Source organism: Rhincodon typus, chromosome 17 (genome assembly GCF_021869965.1).
Source record: "Rhincodon typus isolate 14 chromosome 17, sRhiTyp1.1, whole genome shotgun sequence".
Taxonomy (NCBI): domain Eukaryota; kingdom Metazoa; phylum Chordata; class Chondrichthyes; order Orectolobiformes; family Rhincodontidae; genus Rhincodon; species Rhincodon typus.
Genome location: NC_063348.1, coordinates 48199752 through 48227751, shown reverse-complemented (window position 1 = coordinate 48227751; position 28000 = coordinate 48199752). Strand labels below are relative to the sequence as shown.

At 41.4% G+C, this 28000-nt stretch overlaps 1 protein-coding gene across 1 annotated transcript in view; it reads right to left on the bottom strand.

Annotated features, from left to right (window-relative positions):
• The window catches only part of LOC109922926 (very-long-chain 3-oxoacyl-CoA reductase-A-like), a 155547-nt gene that overhangs the window by 107125 nt on the left and 20422 nt on the right, over nt 1–28000 (bottom strand). Inside the window, exons 2-3 of the mRNA XM_048606889.1 lie at nt 5409–5455; nt 5025–5100 (exon numbers count right to left, since the gene is read on the bottom strand). Coding sequence (XP_048462846.1) covers nt 5025–5100; nt 5409–5455 — 123 coding nt within the window. The remainder of the gene's footprint in view (nt 1–5024; nt 5101–5408; nt 5456–28000) is intronic.

The window sequence follows — 28000 nt, the reverse complement described above, 5'->3', positions numbered from 1 at the left end:
CTTCAAGGCTCAGCAACTTCAAGGCTCAGCAACTTCAAGGCTCAGCATATCCCTACTCCACCATTAATAACTAGTCAGGGAGGTGGGTGGGGTAGGGAGTAAACGCTAAGATAGAGCGAGAGAGAGAAAGACAGTTGGACAGACAAAGGAGTTGCTAACGATCAGGCTGGGAGGGTGAATAGTTGATGAATAGCCTGATAGGGTGAATAGGGTGAATAGCCTGATCGTTAGCAACTCCTTTGTCTGTCCAACTGTCTTTCTCTCTCTCTTTGGGCTCTATCTTAGCGTTTACTCCCTACCCCACCCACCTCCCTATTTTCCGCATATAAACTGATGTTTTCCCAGCCACCATCCGTTGTGAGGAAGGGTCACCGGACCCGAAACGTTAACTCTGTTTTTTCCTTCACAGATGTTGCCAGACCTGCTGAGCTTTTCCAGCAACTTTGTTTTTGTTCCTGATTTACAGCATCCGCAGTTCTTTTGGTTTTTAACTCACTAGAGGAGGCAGCTTCACAAATATCCCGACCCTCAAATGATGAAGGAACCCAGCATGTCACTGCAAACAATAAGGCTGAAGCAATTGCAACAATCTTCATCAGAAGTGAGAGTGGACGACCCATCTTGGCCTCCTCCAGAAGGTTCCCAGCATCACACATTCCAGTCTTCAGCCAATTCAATTCACTCCACATGTTATCAAGTACTAGCTGGATGAACAGGATAATGCAAAGGCCCTGACAATATTCCAGCAATCGTACTAAAGATTTATGTGCTAGAACTTACCAAGCTTTTCCAGTACAGTTACAATACTGGCAAAGACTTGACAAATTGAACACAAAAAAAGCAAAGTCAATTACCACTCCATCAGTCTATTTTCAACCATCAATAAAGTGATGGAAGATGTCATCAATAGTGGTAGCAACAGGACTTGCTTAGCAATAACCATCTCACTGGCATTCAGTCTGGGTTCTGCCAGGTCCACTCAGCTCCTGACCTTGTTACAGTCTTGGTACAAACATGAACAAAACTGAACTTGAGATGAGGCAAGAGTGTGACCAACTGACCAAGTGTAGCATCAAGGAGCTTGAGCAAAATTTCAGTCAGTGGAAATCTAGGCCCTGCTGCTTGGAGACTTATCTAGCACAAAGAAAGATAGTTGTGGTTGTTGGAGCTCAATCATCTCCAAGACATCTCTGCAGGAGTCCGTCAGGGTAGTCTCCTAGGGTCAATCAATTTGATTCTCATCATGAGGGGATGTTTACTGATTGGACAAAATTCAGCAACATTCACAATTCCTCAGATACTGACGCAGTCCATGTCCAAATGCAACTAAGACCTGGACAAGATCCAGGCTTGGGCCACAAGTGCCAGGCAATGACCATCTTCAAAAGGGAATTCAACTATCACCCCTCAATATTTGATGGCATTACCAGCTTTGAACCGCCCACTATTAACATCCTGGGAGTTACAATTGACCAGAACCTGAACCGGACTAGCCATACAAATATTGTGGCTACAAGAGCTGGTCAAAGGTTAGGACTTGAGTAACTGATCTCCTGACTCCCCAAAGGCTGTCCATCATCTATAAGACACAAGTCAGCAGTGTAATGGAATAAACCCCATTTGCCTGAATGAGTGTAGCTGCAACAACATTGAAGGTTTCTGACACCATCCAGGACAAAGCAGCCCACTTGACTGGTACCTGATCCACAACATCTAGTCCCACGACCAATGATGCTCAGTACCAACTACAAGTTGCATTGGAGAAATTCACCAAGGTTTAGAGAGGGTGGCATAGTGGTAATGACACTAAGTTAGTAATCCAGGGACTCAGGCTACTGCTCTCCAGACGTGGATTCAAATCATGCCATTTCATCTGGGGTGGCACAGTGGTTAGCACTGCTGCCTCAGCGCCAGGGACCCGGGTTCAATTCCACCCTCGGGAAACTGTGTGGTGTTTGTACATTCTCCCCGGTCTGCATGGGTTTCCTCTGGATGCTCCAGTTTCCTCCCCCAGTCCAAAGATGTGCGGGCTAAGTGGATTGACCATGCTAAATTGCCCATAGTGTTCAGGGATGCGTAACTTAGGTGAGGTATAGGGGGATGGATCTGGTCGGATGCTCCAAGGGTCAGTGTGGACTTGTTGGGCCGAAGGGCCTGTTTCCACACTGTAGGGATTCTATGATCTATGATTCTTAGAGAGCACCTTCCAAACATATGATCACTAACATCTAAAAAGGACAAGAACAGCAGACACATAGGTACACCCACCACCTGCAATTCTCTTCCAAGCGACTCACCATATTGACCAAGAAATACATTGCCATTCTATCAATCCACTGGATCAGAATTCCAGAATGCCTTTGCCAACATCATGCAATTGGTAGAATTCAAATCCAATGAAAAACAAATCTGGAACTGAAACCTTGACTAGTAATGTCCCCATGAAACGGAGGGTGCCATAAAACAAAACACTACCTGGGATTTTCCTGAGATAACAAGGTGTAGAGCTGGATGAGCACAGCAGGCCAGGCAGCAGAGGAGTAGGAAAGCTGACGTTTTGGGTCTGGATCCTTCCTCAGATATTTCCTGCTTTCCTGCTCCTCTGATGCTGCCTGGCCTGCTGTGCTCATTCAGCTCTACACCTTGTTATCTCAGACTCCAGCATCGACAGTTCCTACTACCTCTGGGATTCTCCTGTAGCTATTTAGTCTGCCCTAAATATTTCTCCAGACCCACAGCAACTTGGTTGATTCTTAACTGTTCTCTGAAGCAAGCGACTTGTTCAAAAGCAATTAGGAGCGAGTAATAAATGCTGGCTTTAACATTGTGTGTTTGGATGAGGAAATGCCCATAAACTGCACAACACACATTTGACCGTAAATTAGCTGCAAGTATCTTTAGATTTCTAGTTACCAACTCAGTTGGAGGAAAATGTAGCTAATGTTCTGCCTTCAGTACTGTCTTAGAACATAGAACATAGAACATAGAACATAGAACATTACAGCGCAGTACAGGCCCTTCGGCCCTCGATGTTGCGCCGAACTGTGAAACCAATCTGAAGCCCATCTAACCTAAACTATTCCATTATCATCCATATGTTTATCCAATGACCATTTAAATGCCCTTAAAGTGGGCGAGTCTACTATTTTTGCAGGCAGGGCATTCCACGCCCTTACTACTCTCTGAGTAAAGAACCTACCTCTGACATCTGTCTTATATCTATCACCCCTCAATTTAAAGCTATGTCCCCTCGTGCTAGCCATCACCATCTGAGGAAAAAGGCTCCCACTGTCCACCCTATCTAATCCTCTGATCATCTTGTATGTCTCTGTCAAGTCATTTCTTAACCTTCTTCTCTCTAACGAAAACAGCCTCAAAACCCTCAGCCTTTCCTCATAAGACCTTCCCTCCATACCAGGCAACATCCTGGTAAATCTCCTCTGCACCCTTTCCAATGCTTCCACATCCTTCCTATAATGTGGTGACCAGAACTGTACGCAATACTCCAAGTGCGGCCGCACCAGAGTTTTGTACAGCTGCAACATGACCTCATGGCTCCGAAACTCAATCCCTCTACCAATAAAACCTAACATACCGTACGCCTTCTTAACAACGCTATCAACCTGGGTGGCAACTTTCAGTGATCTATGCACATGGACACCGAGATCTTTCTGCTCATCCACACTACCAAGAATCTTACCATTAGCCCAGTACTCTGTATTCCTGTTACTCCTTCCAAAGTGAATCACCTCACACTTTTCCGCATTAAACTCCATTTGCCACCTCTCAGACCAGCTCTGCAGCTTATCTATGTCCCTCTGTAACCGGCAACATCCTTCCGCACTATCCGCAACTCCACCAACTTTGGTGTCATCCGCAAATTTACTAACCCATCCTTCTACACCCTCATCCAGGTCATTTATAAAAATGACAAACAGCAGTGGCCCCAAAACAGATCCTTGAGGTACACCACTAGTAACTGAACTCCAGGATGAACATTTCCCATCAACCACCACCCTCTGTCTTCTTCCAGCTAGCCACTTTCTGATCCAAACCGCTAAATCACCCTCAATCCCATGCCTCCGTATTTTCTGCAATAGCCTACCATGGGGAACCTTATCAAACGCTTTACTGAAATCCAAATACACCACATCAACCGCTTTACCCTCATCCACCTGTTTGGTCACCTTCTCGAAGAACGCAATAAGGTTTGTGAGGCACGACCTACCCTTCACAAAACCATGTTGACTATCCCTAATCAAATTATTCCTTTCTAGATGATTATAAATCCTATCTCTTATAATCCTTTCCAACACTTTACCCACAACCGAAGTAAGGCTCACTGGTCTATAATTACCAGGGTTGTCTCAACTCCCCTTCTTGAACAAGTGGACAACATTTGCTAGTCTCCAGTCTTCTGGCGCTATTCCTGAAGACAATGACGACATAAAGTGAATTAGACCCAACTGTTGTTTTTTTTTTTAACAAAATGAGGTAAAAAATAGTCCACAGCCAACATACTTGCTGAATGCAAAAAGTTGATTCCTGGAGCCTTACTATAAGAAAATTTCACCACTAACATTTATATAAATCTTTACCTCACAGACTGTTAGTTGTGCGTCACCAGGTTGGTAACTTTTCAATGCTGAGTTAAGCCAATCTTATTTTACTTTTAAGTCAATGTATTAGCCTTTAAAGCTGGAGTACTTTTGACCAACCCTAATAACCTGCTCTCAAACAATTCATCCTTCATTTTTAATGAATGTGTCAATGCTATTCAGTAAACAGCCAGATTCTCTTTTTGTTTCCACCTCACATTCCTTCCCCAAACAGAGTTACATTAACATCCAGGTATTTTTCTTATTTGGTAGAAATATAACTTAATTCGGATTTTTCTGAAATAGGGGTCAGAACTTATTCCAATATGACTTTGCTGAAAGTGTACATGCATGGATAATATTTGGTAATACAGGAGGAAGTGGTGAGAAGAGGAGGAAAAGAGAGAGAAGATAAGATCGACTTACTTATTTCATTAGCAACTTGATCCAATTTTTCTTGGGATCTGCTGATAAGGACAATACTCATACCATGCTTGGCGAGCTAGCGTGTGGAGAGAAGATGTCAAAAATCAAGCAAAGTCAAAAAAAGTTACAGGTAAACAATATTTTAAGAAATCAAACTATATAATCTTGCTTCAGTCTTTTCTGGCACCCTATATAAAATGCTTTCTGGCTGAGCAGAAATATAACAGAAATAATATACATTTACATAGACACATTTGTTCCAAGAGTGTCAATTAGTAAAAAGTTGCGAAATTTTATCCTGATCAAAGTGAAGATTTTGATTTCCTTAAAAAGTGTGCAGCAAAGAAATTATCCATTAAAAATGTGACTAATTTTCTAACATACCTCCTTCGCATAAGCCTTCCCAATTCCATCAGTTGCTCCTGTAACAACTGCAACAAAAAAGTTCATATTTAACAACTTAAAGAATCGACAATGAACTATAAATATATATCAATGTAGGATCATAACTATTTTTGATAAATCAAAATACAATGTACCAAGAAATAATTTTATAACAAGACTTTTGTTCTTTTCCTCCACACTTTACATAAAATGGCCAATTTAGCTCCCTCCACAATTATTCCAAAAATAAATTGTTTTTAAAGAATGCTTCAAATAAAAATAGCATGTTGTGATCTGGAATACACTAGCTGAAAGGGTCGTGGAAACAGTGTCAATAACAGCTTTCAAGAGAATTTGATAAACACGTGAAGGAAAATAATTGGTTGGGCAAAGGGGTAAAAACAGTGGGAAAGCAGGATTAACTGAACTGATGCACCAAAGAGCAGCAAAAATCAGCTCCTCCTGTGCTCTACCATTCTATGATTGAGGTATGACTCTTCCAGTATTTGGAAACTACCAAAAAGATGGACCCATGTTAAGTCCGGCTTCGCTTATAGAGCCTAAGGAGAACTAAAATATTCAATTTATCATGTAAAAGCATTATTACAATAGGACCTGTGGCTTGTAGGGAGCCTGCTGTGCTCAGGTGTTGCCTGGAAGCACTGGGACTGATTTGTGTTGATGACCTAGATTCAAACTAGGCAGGAGAAATCTACTGCATAGTTGTTGAAATGAAAATTACAGAAGGTCCATCTCTTAAAAGAATCTGAACTTGTAACAGCAACAAAAATAGAAGTTGCTGGAAAAGCTCAGCAGTTCTGGCAGCATCTGTGAAGAAAAGATCAGAGTTAACGTTTCGGGTCCGGTGACCCTTCCTCAAAACTGCAACAGCAACTTGGTTGGAACATGAACGTTGAGAGACAATAAAATGGTGTTACAATTAAAATGTCACTTCCTATTGCGCCTTTAGACAATAATGGCTTGGATAAATGTTCTGTTAACTAGTACCAAGTTTAACTTGATGAATGGGATAAGATGAAAAAGGGAGGACACATCTAATGCAGTGGCAGTGTCCCTACCTCTGAACCAGGAGGCCGAAGTTTAAGTCCTATGTACTCTAGAGATGCCTTATAACATCCATTATAATCACTACAAATCATTGATAGACATCTTAAGTATTCACAGCGTTTTGATTCTGGCATTGGATGAACCTGAACCTTGCAAACTCAAATCTCACACCAATTTGTGAATATCCAATTGATTTGGTTATTTATAGATTGGTGTCAATCCAGTAAATCAAATGTCAAAGTGCCTCCTTGCCAGAAACACCCAATTTATTCGCTCCACGTCTATAGTGAAAAAGGAACCAGTCATCTCAATTCAGGTTTGTCTATATGTGACTCCAGTGCAAAACCCGTATTCTAACTCCTAATGCTGTCTCATTGTCAAATGACTTCCTCAACTGTTAAAAAACATTGCAATGAGGATCCATTATCAGCTTTGCAGGGCAATGTGGAATTGTTATCAAGCGTAGTCATATCAGTACCATCCACATGCAGAATACAAAGTAAAAGAACATTCCTTAATGTACATGATAGAACTCAAAGATTGTAACAGGCTGGCATCATTACCAATAGAATCGTTACAGCAAAGGAGGCCATTCAGCCCACGTCTGTACCAGCTCTCTGCATGAGCCATTTACCTAATGCCAATCCCCTATAGCCCTGCAAATAATTTTCTTCTAAAAATGAAAATTCAGCATCTTGCACTTCTAAGGACCCAGCCAGAAAATGAAAAAATGTTTTTATTTTGAAAAGTAAACCTGCAATCTGTGATTCTCAAACAAAAAATCTGCCAAACTACAAACTTAAACTGAGTTATTTTAACTAATTGAGAGGTTAGTGACAAGTTGTTAAAATTTGCTACCAGGAGTTATTCCTACTTGAATGAAGAAAATGCTTCTGCAACCTGCTAGCAGCAATCCTATTTTCAGCTCTAATCTTATCTATTCAAACTATAAATGCAAAGAAAAATTATATTTTAACAGTTCCATGTACATCTGGGATATTTTTAGTTCCTGTATTTTTATTTTTGACATCGCCCGCCTGAATTGTGACTGCAATGCCCACGCCTGAAAGTTTAGTTATTCTGGGCAGGTCCTGGTGACCTTTATCCGTGCAGTAACACTCCATTGATTAACGGCTAATACCACTGCAATCGTGACAGATACAACCCATCCAAGAGCAAAGGTCTGACTGACAAGGGCTTCAGCAGCACGTCTGCCGCAGGGGAGGAGGGGACGATCTGTTTCATGAAAAACGAAGTTGCTATTTCAATCTCTTTGCTTCTAAAAATAGAACACCCCGATTGATTCCATCAAACCAAGCAAAACAAGCCCTCAATGCCGGATTTAGAAACTGCTCAAGTCTCTGGCGCGCACGCTAACGCAGCCAGGCATGTGTTGCCGCATCTTTAATTTAAAAAAAAATCACAAAACCACTTTGATACGCCAGCTACAGGTACGATTTCCTAACAAGAAAAATCAGGTTTCCAAAATGTAAAGAAGGAAGGACAATCTGAGTAGTAGAACAAGCCCTGCTGCATCCTCCTCCCAGAAGAAAAATGGAGGAAAAGGACACGGGAAGGAAAAAAAAAGCCATTTTTCACTGCTTCATGCCCTCCCTTTTCCCCTCACGTGTGAATAGCAGACGCAAAAGGTACAAGCCATCCGTGACAGACGACAATAAACGGTGCGTAAGCAGTTGCGCAGAGGAGCATGAATGGACGCAGTGAGGATCTGCAAATCAAGGTTTTCGTTTCACCACTGGCATCTCATCAAAACGTTCCACTTCAATAAAGAAATGGAGAGAGAAAGAAAAATCTTGCCCCCGTCACATTTATAGAAATTGATGGTTTGCCAGCTAGATGCGGATGAATATTTTATGAGTTAAAAATGGCATTCGTGTGCCTAAAAATAGCTTCCACTGCAGACCTGTCAGATGGGGCTGCGAGCTGGACTGGAATACCTTAGCATGCCTCCGCTGCAGTTCAGAGATTTTTATGCCAGTCTATATATAAAACCCTGTATCTATAAAAAAAACAAACACTTCAGCAGAATTTTGTCCTTTGAAAGTTTTCAGTTATCGAAATGTACAAGTGCCTGCTCATAAAATGAGCAACTTTAATATAGGTTTTAAACAGTTCAAAGCACTTCGCGGGAACATTGTTGAACAAAATTCGACAGAGCCACATAAGGAATTAAGAATTTAATGATGGCCACAAAACCATTGATTGTCAGGAAAAATCCACCCAGTTCACGAACGTCCTTGAGGGAAGGGAAATCTGCCATCCTGTCCTAGTCTGGCTTGCATGCCACTCCAGAACTACAACAATGTGGTTGAAACTTAATCATTTGAGCAAACAGGCGTGGGCAATAAACCAGCGAGACCAACATCCCATGAACAAATGAACAAAGAAAGAGATATTAAGGCATATGATTAGAGATGGGGTCAGAGATGGATCTTAAGGTGCATGCAAAACTTTTTAATTTATTTCTTTATTTTCCTACTTCTGCAACTAAGTTCTTGTATCTAGGTACTTTGTACCTAAGATGGCACAGTGTTGCAACATAGTACACTTTTCACTGTACTCTTGTACCCCAATACTTGAGTACACATGACAAAACCTAAACCTCAACCTAAAAGGAGGGAACAGAAGTTGGGAAAGAGACGTTTTGGGAGGAAATTCCAAAGTTTAGGACTAAAGGAGTTAAAGCCATGGAAAACAAGTCATACAGTAATTAAAACCAGGGTTGCTCAAAACGTCAGAATCAGAGACAATACAAGACACCATAATAAGGCAGCACGTGAATACAGAGTCAGGGTCTGAAAAAGATGAGAGAACAAGGGTGAAAATTTAAAAGTTGAGGTATTTGCTTTTGATTACGCAATATAGAGCAGTGAGCACAGGGTAACATGTGAATGGTACAGGAAGGTTTGGGTGGCAGGGATACACTGGGCTCCCCGCAGAGTGTCAGAAGCTGAGTGGTAACCTTACAGGGGTTTATAAAACCATGAGGGGCATGGATAGGGTGAAGAGCCAAGGTCTTCTTCCTAGGGCAGGGGAAGTCCAAAACTAGAGGGCACAGGTTTAGTGAGAGGGGATGATTTTTAAAAAAGGGACCTGATGGGTAACTTAGATAACAAGGTGTAGAGCTGGATGAACACAGCAGGCCAAGCAGCATCAGAGGAGCAGGGAAGCTGACGTTTCGGGCCTAGACCCTTGTTTTTTTGCAGGAACAAGTGTACGGAATGAGCTGCCAGAGGAAGTGGTGAAGGCTCGTAGTCACAGTATTTAAAAGGCATCTGGATGCATATATGAATAGGACGGGTTTACAGCAATCTGGGCCAATTGCTGGCAAATGAGATTAGGCCAGATTGGGATGCCTTGTTAGCACGGAGGAGTTGGACTGAAGGATCTGTTTCCATGCTGTATGATTCTGAGAGGTCTTGGTCCATGTGAGGTTACAGGGAGCAGGGCTTTGGATGCTCACAAGTAAAAGGGGAAACAAAATGCAGAAGGGTGGCCACTTGTGAGAACAGTCAAGTCTTGAGATCTCAAAGGACGTGCGTTTCAGAAGATGAGCTGAGACAGTGGTGGTTTTAGATAAAATGTTACGGAGGTAGAAATGGGAAGACTTGGTAATAGCATAGATGCGTGTCTGAAACACAATTCATGGTGAAATGTAACACAAGGTTGAAAATAGCCTGGTTCATTGTCAGAGTTGCAAGGGAGTCAGTGGCTCAGGAACTAAAAATTATGGCAGTGACCTGTTTTCTTTATTCATTCACAGGATGAAGGCATCGCTGGCTAGGCAGCAATTATTGTCCATCCCTAACTTCCCTAAGACAATGAATTAATTTTGGTCAAACTTGAGCCAAAGGACTGTGTCTTTTTGTCAATATTAAAAGACAAGCAAAAAGAGAGATTGCTGGAAAAACTCAGCCTGGTCTGGCAGCACATGTAGAGAGAAATCAGTTAATATTTTGGGGCGAGCGACACTTCCTCAGAATCACTTGAAGTGTCACTCGACCCGAAACGTTAGTTCTGATTTCTCTCCACAGATGCTGCCAAACAAACTGAGCTTTTCCGGCAATCTCTGTTTCTCATTTATAACAAAGGTGGTAAGGAAAAGCCAGGGAATTATTAACCAGTGAGCCTAACATATGTGGTGGGCAAATTGTTCGAGGGAATCCTGAGGGACAGGATTTACATGTATTTGGAAAGGCAAGATGGATTAGGGTAAATCAACATGACTTTATGAACAGGAAATCGTGTCTCTAACTTGATTGACTTTTTTGAAGTAGTAACGAAGAGGATCGACAAGGGCAGAGCAGTGGACGCGATCTATACAGACTTCAAGAAGGCATTCGACAAGGTTCCACATGGTATAGTGGGTTAGCAAGGTTAGATCACATGAAATACAGAGAGAACTAGCTATTTGGATACAGAACTGGCTCACAGGTAGAAGATAGAGGGTGGTGGTGGTGGAAAGTCATTTTTCGGACTGGAGGCCTGTGATCAGCAGTGTGCTGCAAGGAGGGGTGCTGGGTCCACTGCTTTTTGTCATTTATATAAATGATTTGGTTGTGAACATAGGAGTATGGTTAGCTAATTTGCAGATGACACCAAAATTGGAGGTGTAGTGGACAATGGATGTTACCTCAGATTACAACAGGACCTTGATCAGATGGGTCAATGGGCTGAGTGGCAACAGATGGAGTTTAATTTAGATAAATGAGAGGTGTTGCATTTTAAGGCAAACCGGGAATTATACACTGAATGGTAAGGACCTGGGGAGTGTTGCTGAAGAAAGAGACCTTGGAGTGCAGGTTCATAGTTCCTTGAAAGGGGAGTCGCAGGTAGATGATAGTGAAGGCGGCATTTGGTTTGCTTGCCTTTATTGGTCAGTGCATTGAGTATAGGAGCTGGGAGGTCATGTTGCAGCTGTACAGGACATTGGTTAGGCCATTTGTGGAACACTGCAATTCTGATCTTGCCATAGCGAAGATGTTGTGAAACTTGAAAGGGTTCAGAAAAGATTTGCAAGGATGTTGCCAGGGTTGGAGGGTTTGAGTTATAGGGAGACACAATAGGCTACAGTTGTTTTCCCTGGAGTGTCAAGCAGTGGCTGAGGGGTGACCTTATCGAGGTTTATAAAATCATGAGGGGCATGGATAGGGTGAATAAACAAGGTATTTTCACTAGGGTGGGGGAGTCCAAAACTAGCGTGCACTGGTTTAAGGTGAGAAGGGAAATATTTAAAAGGGATCCAAGGAGCAACTTACTCACGTAGAGGGTGGTGCGTGTATGGAATGAGTTGCCAGAGGAAGTGGTGGAGGCTGGTACAATTACAACATTTAAAAGGTATCTGGATGGGCACACGAAAAGGAAAGATTTAGATGGACATGGGCCAAATGCTGGCAAACAGGACAAGATTTATTTAGGATATCTGGTCAGCGTGGACAGGTTGGACCAAAGGGTCTGTTTCCATGATGTACACCTGTATGATTCTACCTGCAGTTCTTTCAGTTTCTAAAAGACAAGCAATCTGACAATTTAGAGACAGTGGTGGTGTTGAGGGGTAATGGTTACAAAGGACATGGTGGGGTAGAGCTGTGCTTAATCAGCACACTTGCAAAAATAGATGCCATTGCCAATATCGCTGAAGATCACATCCAATGTAAGAAATAAGCAAAAGGATTCTTGGAGGACAATGTAATAATATAGAAGCATGAAGAGAGGCCATTACAAGTGATGTGCTGGCTATGACTACAAACAAGTTCTGTACCACGGAGATGAGTAACAGTGGCAAAGTGTTGGAAGAGGACTTCATGGTCAAATGTGTAAAAGGCTGCCTCAGGTTGACAGGATATAAAATTGAGATGGGATTGTTTACTCTTTTACAGTAAACTGGTGTAGCATGTGACTTTGATAAAAAGTGATTACTTTGGTACAATGGAAACTTGATTGATGGAGTTCAAACATGGAGGCCCAGGAAAGAGGAGTTTGGATTTGATCAGCAAGTGCTGTTCAAGGACTTGAAAGGGAAATTAGCGATAGGGTGGAGGATATCTAGGGTATTTTTTGAGAGGTTTTAAAGTGGTTTTGAGAGGGAAAAGTGGAAAGTACCTGGAGGAGCAAGAAGCATTAATAGCTGCTAACATGGGGGAGGGGGAGGGGGAGGGGGAGTTGTCTCAACAATTTTGTGGCAAGAGTCAGGGGAGCAGGACCAGGAGCTCAGTAGCTGCAGTAAAGTCAGTGAATGAAGGGCCAAAGTCTAGGCATTTTGGATTTTGGATTTTGGAAGTGCAGTTATAAACAAACTGGGAGGGGCCCCCCATAATCTCAGAATGGTAGAGCAGGCCGAAAGGGCTAACTTCTGCTCCTATTTGTTCTATTGGTATATTTTATGATGTTATTCAAAAACCGATTAAGTGCCAAATGGAAGCCAAGGATACCCTGATCACTCATCCAACCACTCCCTCAGGATTCCTCCCAGTCTGATTTGTTACACTGTTTACACTGGGTAAGCAGGACTTCATTCAAAAATATTGAAAACGGAGGATAACATTCCATTGTTTTCAGTTCCTGTTCACAAACTCCATCCCTAGCAACTGTTTGAAGCAGAATTAGATTGATCACAACTTCAATCAAGTATTCGACCACATGATACACTTCCAACCACATACCTGCTCAGAAACCAGGACTTCCACCTGTATAACCTCACCCAACTCAAAGACTGCCTCAGCTCAGCAAAGCTGCTGCTAAAACTGATTCATGTCACATGCCCAAAGGTAACTATGATCACCTGTTCATTCCACGCCCATCCAAAGCTCCACAGCCTACACCTAAAACACCTTCTAAGTCCAATTCACGCATATTCACCCTTGCTGACCTACAGTGGTTGTCTACTAATGCCTCAATTTTAAAAATTCTCATCTTTACTTCAATTCCCTCCATAAAATGGGGTTTGGAAGAAAAACATTATAAAACTCATGGGCTATTTCAATCTTGATCCGAATTGAATAAATCACATTGTGAACTTATCCTCCAGACAAGCTTTGACAGAGTGTATGCAGGAATGTTTTTTTTAAAAAAAGAGCAAATACTTTCTGGAACCAATTAGACAGTAGGCTATTTTAGACCTGGAAGTTTGTGATGAAACAGGATTAATTGATGACTTCACTGCAAATAATCTTTTAGACACAAAGGAATGATCATAAAATGCAAATTTCACATTGTCTGAAGACATAAAACCTGGATCTATACTACTGTCATAAAAATTAAACTAATATGATTACAAGGGTATAAGTAGCTAAAGTAGCTTACAAAGTAGCTAAAGAAGCCTTGGAAAAAATAATGTTAAAGAGCGAGTGGCAGACATAAGGAGATATTAAACTTTCAACTCTGCCCTTACAGAAGATGCATTGCAATGGGAGACAAAGCAAGAAACTGTAGGCCAGTTAGCTTACATCTCACATTGGAAAAAATGCTAGAATCCATTCAAAGATAGTAAAAGTCACCACTGCTTCAGACCATAGGGCTGTGCTCGCATTACAGACAGCTGACTGGTGATGATTTGGGGAAAGGCGAGGTGAAAGGTTAAACAGGAGAATCCTTTATGATAACGTCAGTGTGGGAATTGAACCCACACTGTTGGCATAACCCTGCACTGTATTATGAATTTCTAAATCAGAGACAACATTGCTTTGTGAAAGGGAAATCATGTTTTACTAATTTATTAGGTTTTTAAGAAAATAATAAGTAGGGTAAAGGGGATTCTGCAGTTCTGGTGTACTTGGATTTCTAAGAGGCATTTAGCTCAGTTGGGTAGGCACATGGTTCAGATTAATGTGAACAGAACAAGTTCAAACTTGGTTTCCAGTCAAGAGTCTTGGGACCTACCTCCCTACCCTGCTCCTGACAGCGAAAAGCAATAGCAACCATCACAGAAAAGTTTGCCAAGAAAAAAACCTCAGGATGAAGCATCAGCAGGCAGTAAGCAGGCAGTAGACCCGCCTTTAGACAAAGCACAGATGAAAGCAAGAGAAATTTGATGAAACATCACAAGAAACTAACTCCTCCTGGATACGATACACGAGCACAATGGCACAGCAAGAGCGTGCAGGGCCCATTACCAGAGGTCAATGGATCAAATCCATCCTCTGCTATTTGAGAGTTCCAATTGGCTGCATGCATGTGCCTTGCCCGCCAGTGTGATCACGGGTGGCTCAGTGGTTAGCACTGCTGTCTCAGTGCCAAGGACTTGGGTTTGGTTCCTGCCTTGGGTGAATGTCTGTGTGAAGTTCACAGATTCTCCCCATGGCTGCATGGGTTTCTGTCAAATGCTCTGGTTTTCTTGCACAGTCCAAAGATATGCAGGTTAGGTGCACTGGCTATGCTATATTTCCCAAAGTGTCCAATGATGTGTAAGTTAGGTGGATTAGTGATGCCAATTGTGGGGTTATGGGAGTACAATAGGGGGTTGGATCTGGGTGGAATGCTCTTTGGGAAATCAGTGCAGACTCAATGGGCCAAATGGCCTCTTTCCGCATTCTGGGAATTCTATGATTCTAACAGCTTACAATGTTAGATGTGATATATAGGATTTGATATAGTTTTATAAGACTGGCTAACAGAACACCAGAAGAATGAGCACTGACCTTACGGGAACAAAATATTCGAGGGGCTTGATGAGGTGCAGCGTTTCACCACGTAGGACAACCAGGAATCTGAGGGGACAGTTTCAAAATAAGGGGCCTCTCATTCAAGACTGAGGATGAATTCTTTCAGACCATTGTGAGTCTTTGATATTCTCTTCCACAGAACGCAGTGGGGGCTGGGTAATAGATAATGTGAAAGGCTCAAATGGACTGATTCTTGATCTAGAATGGAATTTAAGGGATGCAGACAGGAAAGTGAAGTAACAGTTACAGTTACAATCAGAACAGTCATGAGTCATACAGCACGGAACAGATCCTTTGGCCCAACTCATTCAGGCCGACCAGGTTTGCCATTCCCAAGACATTTGCCTGCATTTGGCCCATATCCCACTGAACCTTTCCTAATCATGTATCTGTCCAAATGTCTTTTAAATGTTGCAACTGTTCCTGCATCGACCACTTCCTCTGGCAGTTCATTCCACATGCAAACCACACTGTTTGGAAGTGTCACCCCTCAGGTCTCTTAAAACCTTTCTCCTCCCACCTTAAAACAACACCCTCTAGTTTTGGATATCCCCCACCCTTGAAAAGACCTTTGCTATTCACCTTATCTATACCCCTGATGATTTTATAAACCTCTGTGGAGGTCACCCCTCAACCTCCTACACTCCAGTGGAGGAAGTCCCAGCATATCCTCATAACTCAAACCCTCCAGTCCTGGCAATATCCTGGTAAATCTTTTCTGAAACCTCTCCAATTTAATAATATCCTTGCTTTAAGCAGGGCAACCAGAACTGTACACAGTACCTCTAATAGTTGAACAGGATAATGGGACCAAATAGCCTTCTCCTTTCTTGTCAGATCTCTGGATTTTTTCAGTTCTGATCTTGTATACCTCGGATTTTAAATTTCTCAACCACTGGCAGAAAAGTTTTCAGCTGCAATGATCCCAAGTTCTAGAATTCCTTCTGTAATTTTCTCTCCTCTCTTTTAAGATGTTGCCTGAAAGCTATCTTTGACCAAGATTTTGGTCAATAGCTTTATGTATGCTTTATACATGTGCACATATGAAACAAGTCTCAACACTGAGGCTTCGTTAAAATCATTATCAATATTGACTGTTACCATCTTGGATCACATATTAAAGAGGTTTGGAAATGCTTGTTGCAGAACAATGCTAATCGTAAAAAATTGGGATTTCTCCCCAAAGACGGTTTCAAAAAAAAAATGCTTTAAATGCTGCCAACTTTAGGTGGAATCAGGTCACTCTTTAGAAAACTCAAATGTGCTGCTGCTGACTGTCCAAGATGAAGCCTCAGTCAGCTTTTGCTCTCAAATTAATAGAGTCTAAAACTCAATGGCAAGTGTAGGAACTTACTGAAGAAAAAGCAAGCCAAAATTTAAGGTAAGTTCTTCTTTCTGAAAACAAAGATAGCACCCACGGTTTGGTTGCTGTGTACTTTGCTCCATTATGCCATTTCATTTAGGGCAGCACAATGGCTCAGTGGTTAGCACTGTTGCCTCACAGCACCAGGGACCTGGGTTCAGTTCCACCCTCTGGCGACTGTCTGTGCAAACTCCACACATTCTCCCCGTGTCTGCGTGGGTTTCCTCCAGGTGCTCCGGTTTCCCCTCAGTCCAAAGATGTGCAGGTTGGATGGATTGGCCATGCTAAATTACCTGTAAATGTTCTGGGATGTATAGATTAGGTGGGGTACAGGGCCACGGGTCTGGGTGGATGCTCCGAGGGTCGGTGTGAACTTGTTGGGCCGAAGGGCCTGTTTCCACACTGTAGGGATTATGATCTATGATTTGCAAGTAAATGCAACCACAGTATTAGACAGTACATATTGGCCTAGTTACATTCTTCTGTCTTCAGAGGCAAAATGTGGTATATTTCACATGCATCCTTCTGCAAACACTTGACCACAATTTAGATATGAATTATTAAACCCTGGTTTAACAGTTAAGGGCTGCACAATGGCTCAGTGGTTAGCAGTGCTGTCTCAGTGCCAGGAACCTAGGTTCAGTTCCACCCTCAGGCGACTGTGTGGAGTAAATTTACCCTGGTGTGGACTCTATGGGCTGAATGGCCTGCTTCCACGACCAGTGACTTAAGATTTCAATTCAAAATCTATTCATGAAAACTGTAAGCAAGCCTCAAATGCAAATGTTGGTGCAAGTTGGTACAACCCTTTGCTGAGGCAATAGGAAACAATACTAAACTCTGAAGATCGGATAAAGCTTTTTCACTCAAGAGGATGCTGCCCAAATAATAAAATGAGGGTCTAGAAGAGAAACTGGATTCAAATAAAAAAGCAGAGGTACTGCACTTAAAAGATGAGCAAAGTTGATCACCTGATCTGGATGGGATATAATGAAGTTGCTGAGAGGAGTAAAAGGTGCAAATTATAAAGGGTTCTGGCCATAACCTTTCACTCTTGCCTAAATATGGGACTGGTGCCAGACAAACAGAAAATCAAACTTGGCCGGCAAAACCTAACATTAATTTGAAACAATAAGAGATTAGAGAAGTGAGGTTGTTCTCTTTAGGAGTGGACACTTCCAGGAAGGTTTGATAGCTGTTTGAAATCATAAGAAGTCTTGATCAATTGAATGATAAACTGCTTCCAGTAGCATAAGGGCTGCCGATCAGAAGACAGATTTCAGATTATTCACAAAGGCACTAAGTGACATAACAGGAGAATTTGAAAAGCAAGTTACATGATCTAGAACACTTTGAAAACGTAGTGGACGCAGGTTCAATAGTAACACTCAAATGAGAAGTGGATAAGAAAAACTTTAAAAGGAAAATATTCCAAGGAGGAGTGTGGCTTTCCAAGTATTGGTACGGGCATAACAGAGGTGAACCAGCTCTTTCAATACTGTATAATTCTATAATATTGGACCATCAATTCCACACAGCCATACAAACAGCTACCAAGCTATTGACATCACTGCTAAGTTTGTGTCAAAAGCCAAAGTCTCATTACAGCTTCCTCAAGGGCCACTCAGGAAAGCTGCAACAGAGAATGTAGGGGCATAGGTCTGTGTTTGTAATTGCCCACACAATGAGGTTCCTATGTCAAACATTGCACTGTAGGGAATTAGCAAGTGAAGCAGCACTACTCTAAAGACTAGGGGAAAAATATAGTTCATATTTTAATTGAGCCCTTTCACTTGCAGGATGTAATGTGCAACAGCCTTTATAATATCCTCTAGCATTTTACAATACTAGATAGTTAAGAGAAGATGCACTATTTCATCTCAGCTTAGGCAACAACCCACAGTAGGGCAGAAAATGAAGAGATGAAAACAAAACCACAGAAGATATTTACCAAGGACAAGATGAACAAAGGAAAATGGACCCAGGATCTGATTGAGTACCTTGGAGGAAGCTTTAACATTCTTTGGTAAAATTTCTATGCTCTCTCACTTGGAACTCTATTACAAGTGGATTTTACTTTTATTTAAAAAGGTATTCAACATGTACTGAAATATAATGCAGATTAGATAAAGTGCTCTGTGTTCATAGGATACTGAAATCCCACTCTTACTGAAGACCTAAACAGGTCCTGATTAATGAAGTGAAAAATTTGACTGCAATCTTAAATTCTGAAGTAAAACTAATGGTGCAGTTTTAATATTGTTTGTTTTCAATTTTTTCATGGGTCAAAGGCAGTGCTAGCAGTTTGTCATCCATCCCCAGCTGCTTTTCAACTGATCGAAATGGCCTAGACAGCCAGAAAGCAGTTAAGCGTCAACCACATCGCTATTGACCTGGATTCAAACTTAGGCCAGACCAGGTAAGGAGTACAGATTTGCATCCCTGCAGGACTTGAGTAAACCAGATGGCAATTTACAATGAGATAATAAGGTGTAGAGCTGGATGAACACAGCAGGCCAAGCAGCATCAGAGGAGCAGGAAAACTGACGTTTCAGGCCTAGACCCTTCTTCAGAAATGGGGGAGGGGAAGGGGGATCTGAAATAAATAGGGAGAGAGGGGGAGGCGGATAGAAGATGGATAGAGGAGAGGATAGGTGGAGAGGAGACAGACAAGGTGCAATAAGAATTTTTTTAATTCCAAATTTTCAATGAATTCAAACTTTACCACCTGCTAAGATTCAAAACCATGTTCCCAGTATGTTAGTCTAGACTGTGTATTACATACCTGACGACATTGCACTGCTGCCCTCCCCAAAATGTATATTGCCACACAGAACGTCAAGAATTTCACACTCATATGACGAGGGTTGGGAGTGGGAAACATACACTGATCCAGTTACAGCAACTAATAAGTGAAAGAAACTTCTTGCTTGCAATAGTTGTGCTTCATTTAAGTAATGCATCCGAGTAAAAGCCCAGAATAAAACATATTACATTCCCTTCCACTATATAAATAACTTCATTAGAACACAATACGTCATGGTGCAAAGAAGAGAAGACATCGTGTTCCAGATAATAGTTATCTTAAAACATCCCTGACTTGTATTCCTTTTCTATATACAAGGCTACTCTTAAGACCATCACAATTAATTATTTATGAAGTATTAACCTTGAAGCAATTTTGGTCTGAAATCGATGGTGGCACAGGTTAAAGAGTTTCCTATCATTTTTTCGGATTATCTTCACAACTGTGATGGCTTGCTGGAAGTGAGGTACAGTATTGCAGCATCCAAGATATAGAAAACAGATGGTGCAATGACACAGCACTATTTGACCACAGACTGCACTGAGATAGGACCTGTGGTTGATTTATTAGTGGGGTAGAAGATGGTGACAAATTTCATAGGAAGCCGAATTCGAGGCGCACACTCCATAAGCCTTCATGTTGAAATAGTCACAGGCTTTCATACAGTCAAAAAAGTGCACATACAGCAGTTGATGTCGTTTCTTTCAATGCTCATGGACTTGTCAGAATGGAAAGCATGTCTGCAGTGCTTCTTGATGGGTGCAAAATACACCACAGATCGGGAAGGAGGTCCTCACTCACCAGAAGGAGGCAGAGTGTAAACCCTTAAAAAACGTTCATTGTGGCAGATAGTTGCTGCAAGTTGATTCCTCTCTTCTGCAATACAAGGGTTTTCCAATAACACGTGTTTTGGCAATGTGAATCAGCTATAACACAACTGACAAATAGAGGAATGCTACTTCTAAAATGCGAACACGTGTTAGCTACAACACAATTCAGCATTATTTAAAAACGCAGCTCATTGAAATAAAAGAATGGACTCCAGTGCTAAATTGATGGTATAAGTAAAAAATGAAGCATGTTTAAAATGAGTGTTGTTAAAACATGCACCTTTGTGTATAGTATTTTTGCCTGAATTTTGTTACATATTTAACATGCAAGAATTTTTGAACTTGCTCGTGTATATCATTTATACCAAGTTGTCTGTGTTACAACCTGCTCTTTTCCAGCAGTATTTTGAATACAATGTTACTCAGGTTTACAATGCATTTTAATCCTATAATTAATTTCAATGCCAATGGGCTGCATAGGAAGAAAGGTCAGATTTGTCTGCTTCACTTATCTGAAAATCTATCCAGAAGTCTGTACCAATGGAACATCAGGTCAGATTAGCATTTAAATAGAGTAGGGAGTTTTACTAAAAATTGCCAGTGTGTCAATTTCAGGGGAGTTTCATGGAGGGTTGCTGGCTGAGAGGTCTATCTCTCACAATTTTGCACTGCTCACCTCTGTTGGATCACGTTCGCACCATCACGAAGTACTGACCATTTCCACCACTGGAAATTCAAGCACTCTACTTAAAGCCCAGGTGTCACTTTATTGCAAATACAAGGTCAGATTTGTAAATGTATTGCCTCTTTGCAGGATCACCTGTCTGATATAGCTACAGTTATGACAGTTTAAGAATTAAGCTCCACAGATGAGGAAGAATTTTGGAAAATATAATTGTGGTGTGTCCTTTGTGCCCCTAGCCCCGCGTTTCACATAGGCCCTGTTATTTCTATACTGCAATTTTCTTAAACGTGATGGTGTGCTGTAACGCAGCTGTCACGTTATACCAGAACCCGCCCAGTATGGCCTTGATCAGAGTGCACTGAAAGCCCCCCCACACATACTTCTTTTCAGATGAGGGAGGTGGTGTACCAAGAGTATATTCTTTGCTGTTTTTCAGAACTTCAACAAGAGTTCCACATGCTCCAGCAGCTGATGTTTATCAGCTGCCAAATCGCTTTTTCAACTTGGTTCCAAGACGGGGTGAAGCTAAATCTGTTCCTGCTGGGGGATGAAGGAATAAAGTTAAGGATATTAAAGTCAAAGACAGACAGTCTCTGTTGAGAAATTCCTCACTTGAACTTCATTACCAAGTTCCAGGATTCAGATGAGACTTGTGCACACACACTCAGAACGGATAGAAACTGAACTCCAAATCATGGATAATTCCATCTTGGAAACATGAGAAAATGAGCTTCCCACTGAATGCCAGGAAAATGAAGGTCCTGTTGAACTAGCTCCCACAATGCAACATCACCAGCAGCAGAATTCTGTAAAACATGGACCATTTTCCATCCCTTGAGAGCCTTGTCTGAACAAAGGAGAAAATTCTTCACTCGAAATGTTGTGGCTCAGCCTTTGACTGAATAACTGAGGAAAATATCTCAGGACCTGGAATTCAAACCAGAGACTAAGACACTAGACAACAGCGACCCCTGCCCTCCTTTATGCTTCAAATACTTGGACCCCCAATCACAGGCATCTCAAAGCATTAGAGAAGTGCCATCCGCCGTACCTCAAGATCCATTCTCTCCCAGCAACACAATGCAACAGATTTGGGATGCCCTCAATACATTCCTGGTGGAGTTAAACAGTCTCACCAATTCATGGGAATACCTAGCTTGTGACAGATATACTAGGAATGTTCATTCAGAAGGTACCAACCACAGACTTTGTCAGGAACACGACAGTGCAACAATCCTCCAAATTCATCTAACCAACTCTCCAAGTGGCCAAAACCGCACCTTGCATGCCAAATACAGTTGCAGCAATGCTCTATACAGTTAAGAGAAAAACTTCCCTATGCTTCTACTCCATTCCCCGGACAATAAAGGTCAACATTTCAACTCCTTCCTAATTACTTGCTACACCTGCATGCTAGCTTTTCATGATTCATGGACAAGGATACCTAGATATCTCCATACTGCAACATTCTGTTGTCTCTCTTCATGGGGGAGGCAATGGCCTAGTGGTATTACCGTGGACTGTTATGCAGAGACCCAGGCAATGCTCTGGGGACCAGAGTTCGAAACCCGTCACAGCAGACGGTAGCATTTGAATTCAATGAAATATCTGGAATAAAGAATCTAATAACGACCATGAATCCATTGTCAATTGTTGAGAAACCCACTTAGTTCACCAACGTCCTTTAGGGAAGGAAACTGCCATCCTTACCTGGTCTGGCCCAAATGTGACTCCAGACCCACAGCAATTGCCCTCTGGGCAATTAGGGATGAACAATAAATGCTGCTGAGCCAGTGATGCCCTCATCCCATTAGTAAAAAGAAGAAATTTAAACAGCATTCTGTTTTCCTGTTCTTCCTGAAGTGGACTACTCTGCATTTTCCCCACATTACATACTTCATCTAGCATCTCTTTCCCCACTCAATTAGCCTGTGTATATCCCTTGGCAGGGGTTTCCATTTTATCCAATCTGAATAGATCGGAGAAGAGAAACTGGGAAATGTTCCTTCTCAGAGCAGTCCTGATGTCCTTGTGCATGAATCACAGGAAATATGTGCAACAAACAATTAGGAAGTAAACTGTACATTACCCCTCTAAGTATGAGTGTCAAGACATCTTACATCAACTGCACAGCACCTCGGTGAGATCTTACCTGGAACACCGTGTACAGTTTTAGTTGGTTTCCCAAACAGATATCACCTTAAGGGAGTACAGACTTGAGATAAGGATAATACCTTACAAAGAACAATAAACCAATTGGGCCTATATTCCCCAGGACTTAAGCAAGAGAAACGCGTTTACCATTGAAAGAAATTTAAAGAGGGTTGACAGCTTGCCGTTGTTGGGGAGTTTAGAAAATCAAACTTCAGAATAATAGGTCATTCATTTAGTGATGAGATTTAATGCTCTATTCAAAACGTTTCCGAATGTTTGGGATTCTCTATTCCAGACAGCTGGGAATGCTCATTGAGTACATTCAAGTCAGATTCTTGGATTCAAAGGGAATGAAGCAATAATTGAATAATACATGATAGGGTTTCTGTACCAATTCAGTGATAATTTTATTCAATCGTGAGCAGACTCAAATGACTACCTCCTGCTGCTGCTTGCCCCTTAACTGAGGAGGGAGGTAGTTGAACTGCAGGCAGTTCAGAGTAGGTTCACTAAATTGATTCCAAAGATGAGGAGTTTGTCTTATGAAGACACACTGAGCAATTTAGGCCTATACAGTATGCAGTTCAGAAGAATGAGAGGAGATCTAATTGAAGTACATTGGATGTTAAAGGGAAATGACAAAGCAAATGTAGAAAGGATGTTTCCTCACAGGGTAAGCCAGAGTGAAAGTCATTGTTTCAGGACAACAGGTAGCAGATTTAAAAACAGAGATGAAGAGAAATGAATTCTTTCAAAAAGGTCATGAATTTATGTGGAATTCACTGCCCCAAAGTGCAATGAATTTCTGGACATTGAATAAATTCAAGATGGATGGATGTTTAGTTAGTAATGGGTTGAAGGCTTATGAAGAGCAATCAGGAAAATGGAGTTGAGACTAAAGATGACATCAGCTATGACTGAATCAAATTGCAGAAATAGGCTTGAGGGGCTAAATTGCCTACTCCTGCTCCTTGTTCTTATGTACAAAATTAAGTGTTAGCTTAGTAACATAACCAGCAATCTAGGAGAAAAATTTACTTGCCAAATTTAGACTTCTTTGAAGACACTACAATAGGACAGTAACCTCTAAAATGATGTACTAGGATAAAAATTCTACTTCTTTATTTAGAAATCACCTTATTTATCAAAGAATCCAAACCCGACAGAAAATTCACTTCATCCACAATGGAAGGGCAGTGACATGAGATGCCCATGGGCATTGACCTAACGTCAGCATACTACATTCACCAGCCCTGATAACAGCACGTGTCTAAGCCTCTGCTCCAGCTGGAAAGACTCTAGTGACAAGAATTAGACCTGCAGCTCACAGCAGGTCCATATTCATGCCAAAGGCTTGTTGCATGAATGGCATTGCTTGCGATTCACAAAAACATATATGCTACAGCAGACAAATTTCTTCGTTCAAAATTTAATCTCTAGCATTTTAAACATTTCTAAAATGGATCTTTCTTAACTTTACTTGCATTTTAAATTACCAATATTCATAGCTGCTGAATTCTTTTGCATTCAACACCCCATTTTTTTCCACAAAAGACCATTTAGATTTGTTGCTATTTTCTCTTGAAACAACACTGTACATTTGATCCAGATAAACAAGCTGACAGTACATACAAGATCTCCACCTTGCAAAGGAATGAACAAAAACAATTAACAAATGGACAACTGATACCATGAATCCCTTGGAGGAGTACAAGGGACGTAGGAGTATACTTAACAGGGAAATCAGGAGGGCAAGCAGGGGAAATGAGATAGCTTTGGATTCTCCTTAACCCTTTTTGCCAAAGAGATTCTACAAATACATGAAGGGCAAAAGAGTAACAAGGGAGAGAATGGGATCCCTTAAAAGATCAACAAGGACTTACATGTGTGGAACTGCATCAGATGGGTAAGATACTAAACAAGTATTTTGCGTCAGTATTTATCGTGAAGGAGGATATGGAAGCTAGAGAACTGAGAGAAATAAACAATGACATCTTGAAAAGTGTCCATATTACAAAGGTGGTGATGCCTGCCATCTCAAAATGCATAAAGGCGGATAAATCCTCAGGACGTGATCAGGTGTATCCCAGAACTTTGTGGGAAGCTGGGGAAGCAATTGCTGTGCCCTTTACTGAGATATCTGTATCATCAATAGCCGCAGGCAAGGTGCCAGAAGACTGGAGGTTGACTAATATGGTACCATTCTTGAAGAAAGGTGGTAGGGAAAAGCCAGGGAACTATAGACCAGTGAGCCTGGGATCAGTGGTGGGTAAGTTGTTGGAACAGACTCTGAGGGACAGGATTGACATGTATTTGGAAAGGCAAGGACAGATTAGGGATGGTCAACATTGCTTTGTGAATGGGAAGTCATGTCTCACTAACTTGAGTTTTTTAAAGAAGTGAAAAAGAACATGAATGAAGGCAGAGCGGTGGACATTTTCTATATGGACTTCGGTAAGGCATTTGACAGTAGGCTGGTTGGCAAGGTTAGATCACATGGAATATAGGGAGAACTAGCCTTTTGGATACAAAATTAGCTTGAAGGTAAGAGACAGGGTGGTGGTAGAGGGTTGCTTTTCCAGACTGGAGGCCTGTGACAGTGGAGTGCCACAAGGATCAGTGCTGGGTTCACTGCTTTTTGCCACTTGTGTTAGTGATTTGGAGGTGAACAGAGGAGGTATGGTTTGTAAGTTTGCAGATGACACCAAAATTGATGGTGTGGTGGACAGTGAAGGAGGTCATCTCAAAGAACAACAGGACTTGATCAGATGGCGTTTAATTTGGATACAGGTGAGGTGGTGTAATTTGGTAAGACAAATCAGGGCAGGACTTGTACACATATTGGCAGGGTCCTGGGGAGTGTTGCTGAACAAGGAGACCCTGGGGTGCAGGTTCACAATTCCTTGAAGGTGAAGTCACAGCTAGATAGGGTAGTGAAGGCGGCGTTTAGCACATTTACCTTTATTGGTCAGTGCATTGAGTATAGGAGTTGGGACATCATGTTGCAGCTGTAAAGGGGATTGGTTCGACTACTCTTGGAATGCTGCTTCCAATTCTCATCTCCCTGCTATTAGAAAGATGTTGTTAAACTTGAAACGGTACAGAAAAACAGTTGCCATTACTCACCAGTTTGAGCTATTGGGAGAGGCTAAGTAGGCTGGGGCTATTGTCCTTGGGGTGTAAGAGGCTGAGGGATGACCTTATTAGAGGTTTATAAAATCATGAGGGTCATGGATAGGTGACTATCCAAGGTTTTTTTCCCTGGGGTGGTGGTGGGGTTGGAGAGGGGGGGGAAGCAGGAGTCCAAAACTAGAGGGCATAGGTTTATGCTGAAGGGGTAAGATTTAAAAACGACATAAGGGGCCACTTTTTCATGCAGAGGGTGGTGCATGTATGGAACAAGCTGCCAGAGGAGTTGGAGGAGGCTGATACAATTACAACATTTAAAAGGCATTTGGATGGGTATGTGAATTGGGAAGGTCAGGGATATGGGCCAAAAGCTGGCAAATGGGAATCTATTAATTTAGGATATCTCGTTGGCATGGATGACTTGGACCAAAGGGTCTGTTTCCGTGCTGTACATCTCTATGACTCCATAAGCAATGCCTCAAAATTAAAATTCTCATCCTTATTTTCAGATTTTTCCACGGCCATGCCCCTTCCTCTTTCTTCTCTAATCATGTCTAGAACGACAAACCTCTGGAATATCTGGGTTCATTCATTCAACACTGCCCTCTTGAGCACACCTAATTTTAATTGCTCTACCATTGCCAGCCTTCAGCTGCCAAGACCCAAAGTTCTGGCATTCCCTCAATCTTCTGTAATTCTCTTACCTCCTTTACCAATGTAGATTTTGAGGAATGTCTTAAACTAAGCTTTTGACCATTTGCAGTAAGATCACGTTATGTTGGCTGGACACTATTGCATTGGAAAAAAACTCTACAAACATATAGCAGGAGGCTGTCAGTGTAGCCTAATATTCTGTTAACCATTTTCAAAAATCAGCATTGTAAATATTAACAAGGCAAGCCTTTTTCAGAACATTGCTGTGTCTAGGTTTTCCAAAGATTGATTTCCAACAAGCCAAATCAATCATTTCAACAAGTTTAGAACTACTCGAAGATTATGGGGAACAATAAAACTATTAAAAGTCAGTTATATTTGAAGTGAATAGTCATGGGTTTGTTATAGCTAAAATGCTGAGCAGTTTATGAAACAAAAAGAAATGGGCAGATTACACTACAAAAATGTGCAAAGTGTAGATATTGGGATTTTTCCTTAAAAACTTAATCACCCCCTAGTGTAAATTCAAGCTCAACAGTTTGTACTTAATTGCAACCTATTTCAAATTTTGCAACAATTTAAGGTGCAGATAAAATGAGACATTGCAGACCATTGTACAAGACGATCTGAAAACGCTAAAGGAGAAAGTCAAACGAGTATTCATTTTAAAATCTAACTTCTAAAATAAATTGTATACATTCAACACACTTCATTTGAAAGGGGTTTTATAATGTAGTAATTATTTGAAAAATGTGAATTGTAAAAGTAGAGCAGAAATCTTTATAGTTAAATAACATTCTTCAAATTTGTATGAGGGAGATACCAAAGACATCTATATACATCTTGGTTTGGGTTTGCATAAAACTATCCTTGGACTACATCCTTGACCTTCAATACATTGCCGTTTCATTCCAGAATTCAGCTGTACAATCCTAGGTTGCAGGTAAGAGTGGAGTTTATTATTACCAAGATTTTTCTTCAAAACCATAATACACATCAATACATTCTCAACTACATCTCCATGACTATGCATTCTAAATACTGCATCCAAGATACCAACTTAAACTATTCTATGAGAATAATGCAGTAAAAACGTGCATAAATCACCACGAGAAAGGGTATATACATTGCATTTACAAATCTGGGAACCATGATGTGGAGGTGCCGGTGTTCGACTGGGGTGGACAAAGTTAGAAATCACAATGCCAGGTTATAGCCCAAC